This window comes from Gopherus evgoodei, chromosome 5 (assembly GCF_007399415.2).
Source record: "Gopherus evgoodei ecotype Sinaloan lineage chromosome 5, rGopEvg1_v1.p, whole genome shotgun sequence".
NCBI classification, from domain to species: domain Eukaryota; kingdom Metazoa; phylum Chordata; order Testudines; family Testudinidae; genus Gopherus; species Gopherus evgoodei.
The window spans coordinates 31,098,380-31,110,875 of record NC_044326.1 but is presented as its reverse complement, the minus strand read 5'-3'; the positions used below and the strand labels follow the sequence as shown (position 1 = coordinate 31,110,875).

Genomic DNA, 12,496 nt, shown 5'->3' with positions numbered 1-12,496 from the left:
CTCTCTAGGCAATTTATTCCAGTGTTTAACCACCCTGACAGTTATGAACTTTTTCCTAATGTCTAACCTAAACCTACCTTGCTGCAGTTTCAGCCCATTGCTTCTTGTTCTATCCTTAGAGGCTACTGGTGAACAAGTTTTCTCCCTCCTCCTTAAGACACCCTTTTAGATACCTGAAAACTTATATTTGAATCATTTGTGTTTCATTGTATTTGTTTGAACCTGGTGTTGTTTAATCAAATTGGTTTTATTAAAGTACATTGGTTTTCTATTATGGTACAGCACCCCAAACGCCTTTGTGGTGAAGAGTGACGTGGTACGTAATGACATTATTTCCTTCATTATAATTACAGTCAGATGATGATTTCGTGGGGGCAGAGGAAAGGAGGCTAGACTGGCCCATTAGGTCTGCTATGTATTAAATCCTCTCCCCAGACTTAAAAGCATCTAAAGACCAGGATCTAGAGTAGACTGAGCGTCAGATCCCCTCAGACCTGGCTGTGCCCCAGGGCAGGTTTGTGTGAGGCCTGAGAGAGCTGAAACTTTAGCTCTAGTTCAGTAGGAGGCCCGTGGAATGTAAATGGTTAACAATGACTTTGCCTATAGCAAGATGGCGGCCGGAGTGCTCTCTCCCCTCTCTAGGACGTGAGAGGCGGTCAGGATCGTGCGTGAGAGTCGCATGGCGATGACGCACATTGGGGGCGCGGAGTAGTGGAGTTTGTTGCGCTGCTGGAGGCGGATATGGCGGGCGTCGCTGATGCCGCCGCTCCCGGCAGCAGCGGGGACGGGAGGCGAGGCGGCGCCCCGGAGCAGCAGCAGCAGGACGCGGGAAGGGGGGAGCAGAAAAGCAGCTGTTCGAGCGGTGAGTCCTGGCCGCCTGCAGGCGGCTCCGGGCAGCCGCCGCAGCGAACCGAAACCCTGGGCTTCTACGAGAGCGACCGGGAGCGGAAAAAAAAGCGAAGCGTCTCAGGTGAGGGGCTGGGGCTCGGGGTGAGGCGCCGGGAAGGGTGGGGTTGAAGTTAGCGAGGGGAGAGGCTGGCTGGGGGTGAGGAGCGGGCTGGGTAGGGGAGTCCCCAGGGAGGCCGGGAGCGGAGCTATCCCTTCCAGCTGGCTGGGCGGGGGGAGCCTTCCCGACAGCCCGGGACCCCGTGAGCAGCGGGCGCCGAAGCAGGGCCTTTCGGAGAGGGAGGTTGGTTCCGGGCTGTCAGAGCGCTGGTCATGTGAGCGCTGCGATAGTAAAAGTGTCTCACTGATGCACTCAGCAAACACTCTGTTAAAAGTCTGCGGCCAAAAGTGTCCAAACGTGGGTGCCTACAGTCAGCCTCTTACATTTGGTTTTAGGCTACTAAGTGAACGTGGTCTGATCAATCCACAGTTCCTAAATTCTGCATGTCCGTTTAAGAGCATTTTAGGCACCTGTGGTTGAAAATTTTGGCCAGAGACTTTAAAAAATGTGCAACATAGTTCAAATATGGGTGGTGTGTAGCATCTGTGGTAGCTTAAGTGATGTCAGAAGACTTTGTGAACTAGTAAACAATGTCTTATTAGTCATTACGTCTGCTTATTTTCTCTTATGCTTAGATTTGGTAAGAGATGTACCTTTAACAAAAGATCTAAGTGGTTTATATCTTTAAATCAAATTTACAGTAGTGCTCTATAAAGGAGAGTGGAATAAGTGGCATTTCTGTGTAGTTTCATGTAATGCGTACAATGATAAAAAGAGCAACTGTAATTGATAAGTATTATAAATCAATGTTAGGAGACGTCAGTGGATACTTTATTGCTATGACTTCAGCTAAGAAAACAATTCCACAAAATAGTGTACTGTATTCCAAACTAATCTTAGAGATTCAGATCTAGACAGGTACTGTGTTTGGTCTATTCTACTGTTTTGAACTATTTGTGTATGTTTGTCCAGTGTTCTATGTCACTGAGGCACAGAAAACACTTGCTGAATAAACAGTTTTTGATAAATGAATTTGCTTAATACAGAATATTGTAATTAGATAATCTATTTAGTCTCTAGAATGAATATATTATGTAAGCCTCCAAAAATATAATTATGCATTATTATTTGTGGTCTTCAGTTTAGCTACATTTAGTTTAAATGACCATTTGTAAGAGGAAAATAATATAAGGAAAATGTAACAATTTTTGCCATCAAGCTACAACTGTATGCAGACTTGCTTGAATTCCTGATGTTTCCAAGTCCTGTATTCTGTCATCTTTAGAAGAAATAGATAAAGCTTTTATCATAAAATTTAAAAAATAATTTAGTGTAGTTTATTCTGTTGGTGGTTCTGATTTAATTCTTAAGATTCCAAATAATTGATATTTATTATTTGTGATATTAGAACTGTTGACATAATACCTTGCTAAAAATGGCTTTTGAAAACAGGCTTGAAGAAGAAATCAGACTTTGAGACTGTTCATCTACCGCTTTGTGGCTTTGAGCATAACTTTACATAACAATAAACATTAGAATAGAAAACAGTAGGTATGATTTTAATTTTTACTATTTACTAATAGCTGAATTATTTCCATTCAAGCTTTACTAGTGTTATATCAGTCTCAAATTCTACTGCATTCCTGATGACTCTATTATGTCATAAGATTTATAGCATCGTTGTGCCTTTGTGGTATTGATGAAACTGCATTAACGTTAAATCACCACGACTCTACATATTTAGCTTGATTATGATATTACAAATTTTATATAGTAAAATGGAATGTTATATTTAGAACATATACTGATGTACCCAAAAGGTTGTTGAGTAAATGGTATGTTTAGGTATCGTTATAAAACATTTTCCTATGCAGAAAAAATACAAAACATATATTTTAATGTTAGTTTTGATTAACTAATATTTAAATTCAGGTATATAAGAGCCAATAGTTCATAATGGATTTTAAGAATAAAAATACTTTTATTTAGAAAAAAATACAATAAACTGTCTTAGGTATATCTCCGTATATTAATCTCATAGAGCTGTAAGGGACCACGAAAGGTCATCGAGTCCAGCCCCCTGCCTTCTCTAGCAGGACCAAGGACTGATTTTACCCCTGATTCCTATGTGACCCGCTCAAGGATTGAACTCACAACCCTGGGTTTAGCAGGCCAATGCTCGAACCACTGAGCTATCCCTCCCTATCCCTTTATTTATCTTGATATAAAAACTAAAAGAACTTCACTCATATCTGGCTCTAGCAACATGCTCAATATTGTGCAAGTTCCCAAAATTAAAAATAGTTCCTTCCGTTATAATATAAGCAAGTTAGCGTAGACAGGATGTTCTGGGGAGGCCACGAGGAAATAACTGATTTTTCTGAAGCGTGTATTGTCATATTGATTCACTTCTGGGACTTTTGAAATAAGTATATGTTTAAGATGGATTCAAGTGACGAGAAGGTAGTAGCTTGGCATTTTGGAAAGGATGGAGCAATTTACATGTAATGGGAGCATAGAGTGAGCCATAGATAAGGTTGTGTTTACATTCTTATAAATGGATTTCTCCTTTTCTACTTAGTGCTTTATATTTTTCATGTGAGTATCTACATGTTACTGATTTACCTAAGGTATACTGCATCTTTGTCCTTTTAAAAAAAAATCTGTTTTAACTTCTTACATTTTGAGGGAGATTGTGCTTTATTTATTTTGAGTATAAAGTTTTCAGTCTATATTTGTCCATTGAGTCCTTGTTTTCCCTTCTACTGCTGCCAGTTCTCAATTTTTGCCTCAGGTTGGGAAATGGCAGCATGTATTTTGGGCAGTCAGGATGAGGATAGAACTGGCATACAGTTGGTAGTTACCATTCAGATCATGAGAGGGCTGCATTTGTGAAGGAAAGAGGTGCTTTTCCAGCCCATGACGAGGGTTTGGCCCATGGGAAGGCTTGGGAATAGAATGTTTCTTGTGAGAAGGTATGGTGGTGTGATACCGAACTCCTGTTGGAGATATTTTGGGTTTTGTCATATCATGAATTAGTCAAAAGTAGACCAGTGCCTTTGTCAAACTCTTCATAAACTTGAAAATTCCCATCAAGAAGTCTTCTGTAATGGATTATTGATGTCCTGACAACACTGATGAAAGTTCCTTTTAAACCTCCTCTCCATTCCTATGATTTTGGGGGTTTTATACAGAAGGTCATTTTCTGGATGGCAGTACACCTCTATCCTGATATAACACTGTCCTTGGGAGCCAAAAAATCTTACCATGTTACAAGTGAAACCACGTTATCTTAAACTTGCTTTGATCTGCTGGAGTGTGCAGTCCTCCTCCCCCCAGCCCCGGAGCACTGCTTTACCGTGTTATATCCGAATTTGTGTTATATCAGATCTTGTTATATCAGGGTAAAGGTGTACCTCTGGTTCTCAAAATACGTTCGTTTGGCTCCCAGTCTCTTATCCGTGGTATATCAGATTTTACAAAGATAAAGTGATGGTGTAGACTAGTTCGATTCCTTTCCAAGGTGATGTCAGAGTTCCACCGTAAGCCTATTATCCTGTCAAAATTTTCCCCCTGCATCCATGTGCCTGGCCATCTTGATGAGGCCCTTCTCTGTATACTCAATGTTGAAGATCCTTGGGGCCCTATTTGTAGCAGACTAGAGCCCTCATAAAGTCCACCCAAGTACTTTTTTTCAGTTCACACTAGTTCCTTGGGGAATACTGTTACCAGGAGGGCCTTACTGCATTTCACATTGCTTTGACCTATTTGGTCTGAACTAGACAGCTATGTCACTCTGCCTGAGCCAAGGTTATTGCACCAGCCTGGTTCAGTGATGTTTCCATTATCATAGACATCTGCAAAGCAGCTAAAAGTTCTTCTCCCCATTTACCAAAAGAGGTTTTGTTTTGCTTTAGGATGTCCATTATTTTCAGTTGACTAAATTTTTACATGCCCCCTCCTCCATTTGTTCATTCTACAGTCTTGTATGTTGTGCCTGATTCTGAGTTTTGAGAAGAATCTTAGTCCTTCTTGTGATGTATATTTTAAAATATATATAAACCTACCTGTTAACTGTGAACCTTGCCCTCACTGCTTATTTGTTCTTATTTTCTCTTCAGCTATCCCTGAGGCTTCTTACTTTCTGGGAGGGAGAATTCTGCATACATACCTTTGAAGAAGGCAAATTGCTTGCTTGTATATTTTGCTTCTCTTAAACTAACATCTTGCAGGATTCCCACTCACCTGCCCACCTTCCCTCAGTTTGGAGGGTATTTGTTGGAGTGGGGGTTTTGTCTTGCAAAATGCTTTGCATTTATTTTTGAGGCACATTTCTATCTTATATTTACATTGTTTTGGGAGATTTGCCTCCTGCAAGGAGGAACAGACTGGAATGTTATGAGGAGATTCGTACTTGGCAGGGGTGATGTATGATGGCTAAAGCTAAGATTTTGTCATGGAGGTCCTGGAAGTCATGGAATCAGTGACTGAGTCTCCATGGGCGGCGGGGGATATCCCAAATATCCCAGTTGCTGCAGGGGTACCCCACAGCTCCTGGCCACTGCAGGGAGTATCCCGCAGCTCCTGGCTGCCTTGGGCGCTGGGGAACCCCAGCTCTGAGCAGGTGGAGGGGGCCCCTGGACCTCCAAGTCCAATACCTGGTGGGGGGGTCCCCGGAACTCCCAGGTAGTTGCCCAGCGGCTCCTCATTTTGTCAGTGATGTTTTTAGTAAAAAGAAAGATATTTTCAGGTCACAGACTTCCGTGAATTTTTCTTTATTGCCTGTGACCTGTCTGTGACTTTTACTAAAAAATATCTTTGACAAAAATCTTTGTCTTAATGATAACCAGTAGTACGTGTAGCTCGCCATTTACTGCACCCTCCATGGGTTAAATACAAAAGCTGAGTGTTATGACAGTTTCATCTTAAAAAGGCTAAGACCTAGGAGTGAGAATCCTGTGTGGTGGTATCTTTAGAGAAACAAAATGAAAGGGCAAGTAACTTTCCGTTTTTGCATTAGAAAGTTTTCAGTTTAACTCGTTTAAGTCCCTATGCAATGATTCCAGTATTATTGGAATTTCAGTTGGACCATAATAGTTGTATATTGTTGCTTTTATTCTGAATCTTAATGTTCTCAAATTAATTTTTTACCAATCATGGTGAATTTACATTACAGGAGTTCAGGCAGGAATAGTATAGTCTGATGTTTCGGTGGATCAAAATATATATCTTATCAGGGTGTCTAAAGCATCTATTTAATATCTACCCGACGAAGAAAGGGAAGTCCTCCATGGCCTGTGTTATGCAGGAGGTCAGACTAGATTATTACAGAGTTGTCTTCTAGCCTTAGTATCTGTTGATAGTAACTGGTATAGAATAGGATAAGTCTCTTCTTGCTGGCCTACCAAAGTGCCTCAACCTTGACGGGGGTGTGTCTTTTCTTCTGTTGGTCTGGATGCGTTTACACATAACATATTCTTGGAGATGGGAGGAGATGCTCCTAGTGTGAAGAATCTCTGACTCCATCTTTTAGAGGGTTTGGCAACACTTGCAGCTGTACAGCCCTGGGAGTTAAAGCTGTCTTCATACAGCTGTGTAGAGAAAGCGCTGCAGTGTGGCCACACCGACAGCTACCAGCGCTGCAGTGTGGCCACACCGACAGCTACCAGCGCTGCAGTGTGGCCACACCGACGGCTACCAGCGCTGCAGTGTGGCCACACCGACGGCTACCAGCGCTGCAGTGTGGCCACACCGACGGCTACCAGCGCTGCAGTGTGGCCACACCGACGGCTACCAGCGCTGCAGTGTGGCCACACCGACGGCTACCAGCGCTGCAGTGTGGCCACACCGACAGCTACCAGCGCTGCAGTGTGGCCACATTTGCAGTGCTGTTGGGAGTGGTGCATTATGGACAGCTATGCCAGCGTTCAAGTGGTTGCAACGTGCTTTTCAAAAGAGGGGGGTGGGGTGGAGTGTGACAGGGAGCGTGGGGGAGAGAGAGAGAGTGGTTTTTTGGAGCTGACACTGTCAGCTCCCTGCCTTGCAAGTTCCGACCCCTTCCCCCACCCCTCTCTCATTCACTAAATGCAAATAGCCTTCTTAGTTTTTTTTCCTCAGACCAGATAAGCAGCTGCTCCGAAACGGACCCCCCTGCCGGCCCTGCTGCTTCTCTCCTCAAGCAAACACTAGCTATGGACATTCCAAAGGGATCCCCCTGCCTCTGCTCATTCACTGCAAATGGTAGCTGTGTTTGTTTTTTAGATAAGCAGCTCCGGGAGCCCCGAGTTCACAGCAAAACAAAGAGAGGCATCACAACAAAGCAAAGAGTGTTATCTTTACTTAAAAACATTACGGGAAGTTACAGCGTAGTAAGATTAACCACTGTTTACACTGGCACCGTTCGCTTTATTCCTCTCGTGGAGGTGGAGTACATATAGGGCTGTATATGCCTTGCCAGTGTGGACGGGGAGTAAGTTACAGCGCTGTAAGGCCACCACCAGTGCTGTAACTCTCAAGTGTAGCCAAGCCCAGAGACTGAGAAAGTCAACTCTGCAGCTTTTCCAATGTCTTCTTTGCCAAGGTTCAAGCATTCCAACCCAGGTCAACAACTGGTAGCATCAAATATTTTTTACTAATGACCTTGCTTATTAGCTTCTCTGGATGGTAGCACAGAAAATCTGGGCTGTCACATTTAAAAACAGGTCTTTAAATTTGCTTATTTGTCAGGTTTGCACATTTTTAATGATACTTCCATGAATGTTTTTTTCAGTTATGAGATTCCCACTGTACACTTGGATTTACTGAGCTGGGACTTCATCTCTGGCTGTCCTCAGTACTTTGACCAATCAGTGCCCATATAAAGCCCTGGTTGAGAGCCCTGTTTCTCAAGTTATTCCCTGCTCTCAAATCGTCAGTTACAAGTCTTGTTAATTGATGAACTCATTGAGGATGGAGCTAAATCTCCAGTTTAGTAGGCCAAATTCTGAAAGCACTGCTGTCCTAGTTCAGACTGCAATTGATGCAGATAGGTGGGGCAGAACTGGAGTGGCCATGAAGTGGAACATTTTTAGGTTCGAAGTTACAAATTTTCTAACCATCACAGGCTCTGGAACAGCCTTCCAGCAGGAGTAGTGGGAACAAACAATCTAACTAGTTTTAAGATGGATCTCGGTAAATTTATCAATGGGATTATATGATGGGGTTGCCTGCAACAGCAGGGGCCTGGACTTGACTCCAGTCCTGTCTTCCTATTAGGCTCCACGTGGAGCACTAAAGGAAGGTGCAGTCTTATAAAAGCCCATCTTTCTTCAGTGTTCTGCTCAGCAACTTTGTACGTATATAAGGTTGGGATGAGAGCACCAGGAGATGTGCATCCCTCTCTGAGTTCCCAAAGGAATAACAGGTTTTGGGACCCAGAAGCAGATTTTAGGGATGGTGAGAGTTGTGGGGAGAGAGAAAATTAAAAGCAAATTGCTTAAAGGGAGAATGTCAGCTTGAAAGTTAGTCAAGTAGAGGAAAAAATGTGATTAATTTCGTGTGCTAAACTTGCCCCTTAATCCCCCGATAAATATTTTTCTCTTATCTTTCAACTACAGGAATTTAAGGAGTTGTTTGTAGCAATAGTAATTACAGTATTTCCAGAGACATGATTTTTTTTTTTGTCTAATATTCCACTGATCAGTTAACTCACCAAACAAACAACCCAAAAGAACAGGAAACCTTAAAATACCCTCCCTGTTAAAATATTTGAATCTCTCCATTGAAAGAATAGGGGCAGATTTTCTTTCTTTCTTTCTCCATTCTGCAGTAAAGATGAAATTCAAGCCACTGAACGTTTTCAATTGGAACAATGACTTTTGCTGTTCTTAAACTGAAAGAAATCCTACATTGTTTTTAGATGGTGTTCCATTCCATTACAGGTTTAAGCTAAAAGGAACTTTCCATCCTGAGAGTAGTTGCCACATTGATGCTACCACTGCCATGATTTGTAGGTGCAGTTTCCTTACCCTGTTAACCACTATCGTGCACGTTTGTTTTATCACCATTGAAATATAGGGAATTGGTATTAGTGATATAGAAAATGATCTCATTAGCCTAAGATTTAATTTTGTGGGTTGAATTGTGTTGTTTTAAAGCCTGTCAAACACTTGTTTTGAAAACTGTTACCCAAACTGTGGAAACAAGTATAGATTGATGTCCGTGGCAATGTGACCTGGTTATCAGAGCACAGGACCTGGAATTCTTATACGCTCTGCTCCTGACTTGCTTTTGTGATCTTGGGTAAGGGATTTAACCTCTATTTTACTGTTTAAATGGTGGTGGTAATTTTCTACCTCAGACATGAGGATTGGTTAATGCACTGTTTCCCAACTTGTGGGGCATGTCTATGCTATGACTATAGCAGCATAGCTATGGTGCCATAGCTCTGCTGGCATAGTCCCATAATGTAGACACAGCCTACACCAGGGGTCTCAAACATGCAACCTGTGGGCTTCCTGCGGGGCTCTTGCGTGTGGCCCACAAGCTCCCCGTGGGCACTCCCCCCTTGCCTACCCACGGGATTGCCCCCTGTGGCCTTGCGAGCCCTGCGCCGCTGTCTGAAGCAGCTGGCAGCACGCCCCTTCAAGCCGGGAGGGGAGGGGGAAGGAGGCAGAGGGCTCCTGCATTGCCTCCTTACAGGCACCGCCTGCCACAGCTCCCATTGGGTACAGGGAACCGCGGCCAATGGGAGCTTTGTGGAAGGTACCTAGTGGAGTGGCACGAGCAGCACATGCACAGAACCCTGAGCCCTTCCCCAGGGGCTGCAGGGACACGGTTCCAGCTGCTTCCTGGAATGGAGCAGCACGGGGCCAGGGATATGTCAGGGACTCTAGGTGCGGCGCTGGGCTGGAGCCCGCACTCTGCACCTCAGCTCCCTTCCCTGAGCCCCCTGCTGTATCCCACACCCCTCGTGCACCCCAACTCCCTGCCCTGAGCCCCTGCCACATCCCACATCCAACTCCCTGCCCTGAGCCCCCGGCCACATCCCACACCCCCCCTGCACCCCAACTCCCTCTCCTGAGCCCCCTGCTGCATCCCGCACCCCCTGGGGGCAGCCTTGGGGTGGGGACTTCAGGAAAGGGGTTGGATTGGGGCAGGGAAGAGATGGAAAGAGGTGGGGCGGGGCAGGGCCAGAAGCAGCGAGAGGGGGTGTCAGTGATGTGGCCCTTGGTTCAATGCACTAGTCCTCATGTGGCCTTCATGGTCATTGAGTTTGAAATCCCTGGCCTACACCAATGGAAGGGGTATTTCTGTCAGTGTAGGAACACCATCTCCCAGAGCAAGAGTAGCTGGATCAGTGGAAATATCCTTCCATTGACCTAGCTGTGTCTACACCAGGGAATAGGTCGGCATAACTACAGCTCTCAGGAGTGTGGATTTTTCACACTGTAGCTGGCTCGACGTAAATTTTAAGCATATACCAGTCCTCACTTGGCCAATGTGAAGGACATGCCAGTGGTGGGCATAGAAGGACCTCTCTATTCTTCACCAAAGTGTCAGCTTTAAAAAAACAAACAGAAAAGTATAGCTGTTATTGTTGCAAAGAAAACCTTCAGAATATGACGTTTCTAACCAATACTCGAATACTCGAAGCCACATTTACACTATAAACTTACATCTGTATAACTGTGCCACTCGTGTGAAAAATCCACATCCCTGAGTGATGCAGTTATACTGACCTAACCCCCTGGTATAGATAGTGTTACGTAGATGGAAGGGCTTCTCCCATCAACATAGCTACTGCCTCTATCCGAAAGAGATTAGCTACACCAACAGAAGATTTTAGAGATAGTAGCATCTTCACTGAAGCGCTACAGTGGCACAGCTGCACTGGTGCAGTGTTTTAAGTGTAGACCTGCCCTGAATTTGTTTCCGGCTCTCTACAATAGCTCTGGTGCTTGAATTGCCCTTTTCATTTCAGTGGGTACTAATTCAGGTGCCAATGGCGATACCTTAAATGTCAACATTTTAAACTCTTTCGCCTCTTCAAAGCATATAAGAAAGGAGAAGTATCATGATCTATGTTTTCATTTAGTAAAATAGAGCAAGAAGGTGGAAGATGTATAAATTAAGATGTGTAGGCTGTATGCACACATTGCAGGGTAGCAGAGACAGGGATGGGCTGCATTTGGTTTCATTTTCCTGATGCTCAGCATGAAAAATTTGGCAATTACTGGAATAATGCTTGTAAAGGAAGTGCTGCGTTTAATACCTTGCCTGTGTCTACACTACAAACTTTGGTCAACGCAAGTTACCTTGGCGCATAACCACTGAAGTTTGTGTATTGCACAGTCACATGCATACTTGGCTCGATGGGCCAGCACTGTGCATACTCACCAGGAGTGCTTGTATTAATGCAAAGTGTGGTACACCACAGGAAGGTATCCCAGTGTGCTACGTGCCACAATCTGGCTTGCTCCCTTTTTGGGAAATGTTTACAATGTGTTATGAAATATAAATGACTTACTCAGGTATTTCTGGGAGCCACAAGTCAAGTTCCCAGCATGCAACTATCCCTGTCCATGTCCAATAATTTTCTCACCATTTTTTAAAAAGTCCCGCACATCTGCATGGGACTTTTTGATGTCTGCCATCTCTGACAGATGCATAAAGCCTGCAAGGCTATTCACTATTCTCATAAATGTTGCAAATACAGGACACTGGTATAGATGCACTGTGCCGATGGGAGAGCACTCTCTCTCGTCTGCATAATTACTCCCCCTCAATGAGAGGCAAACGCTGTGTCGGTGGGAGTGCATCTCCTGCTGACATAGCGCAGTCTGGGCAGTTTTTTAAGTCGATGTAACTTAGGTCGCTCCGGGGAGTGGGTTTTTCACACCTCTGAGCAACGTAAGTTATATCAACTTAAGCGGTAATGTAGACAAGCCCTTAAACTTTATACATATAGAACAATGTAACATTCCTAACACAAACAGACATCTTTATTAACCCAAACATATACACACCTACTTATTAATCCTATTTTTATTCTACATTTACACTGTAGCTAGTATGCTTATTCTCTGTAGGCATCTCTTCCTCTGCTCTGTCAGGGTCCTTCTGCTCTGTCCCAGCAGTGCTGCTGCTGTTTCGTGCTGCTCCAGACCATTCGACTGACTGATGACCACATACTTTTGCCTGCGACTGTCTGCCTTATATTCATAGTTTGGCCTGCTCTGATTGGTTATTCTTCACTCCTTCTTTTTCCTCCAATCAAATGTAGGCCCTTTCTGATTGGTCTGTACTTGTAGTCCAATCACAACTGCTAAATCTAACTGTCAATCAAAGCTGTTACATAATAAGTTTTAGGATTATGGTCTGTTTAAATTTATGGTCTAGTGACCCTCACCTAGTTTTGGAGGAATATGCCTGACTGACCTCTCCCTGCAGTGTTGGAGTGACCTTTACTTGGCCCAAGTCTCATTTGTTGCCTACTGAGATGCTAGCCATAGGCAAACCCAGAAACTGCTATTTCACTCTTCTTGGCTGTGTGCCAACATTTTACTCTCA

The 12,496-nt window shown here is 43.9% G+C and overlaps 1 protein-coding gene across 2 annotated transcripts in view; it reads left to right on the top strand.

Moving 5' to 3' along the window:
- Window positions 1-721: 721 nt before the first annotated feature.
- Window positions 722-12,496, top strand: part of TAPT1 (transmembrane anterior posterior transformation 1) — a 111,043-nt gene continuing 99,268 nt past the window's right edge. For both annotated transcript variants that reach the window (XM_030565502.1, XM_030565501.1), the window contains exon 1: window positions 722-970. In XM_030565502.1, coding sequence (XP_030421362.1) covers window positions 742-970 — 229 coding nt within the window. In that variant the 5' untranslated portion in view covers window positions 722-741. The remainder of the gene's footprint in view (window positions 971-12,496) is intronic.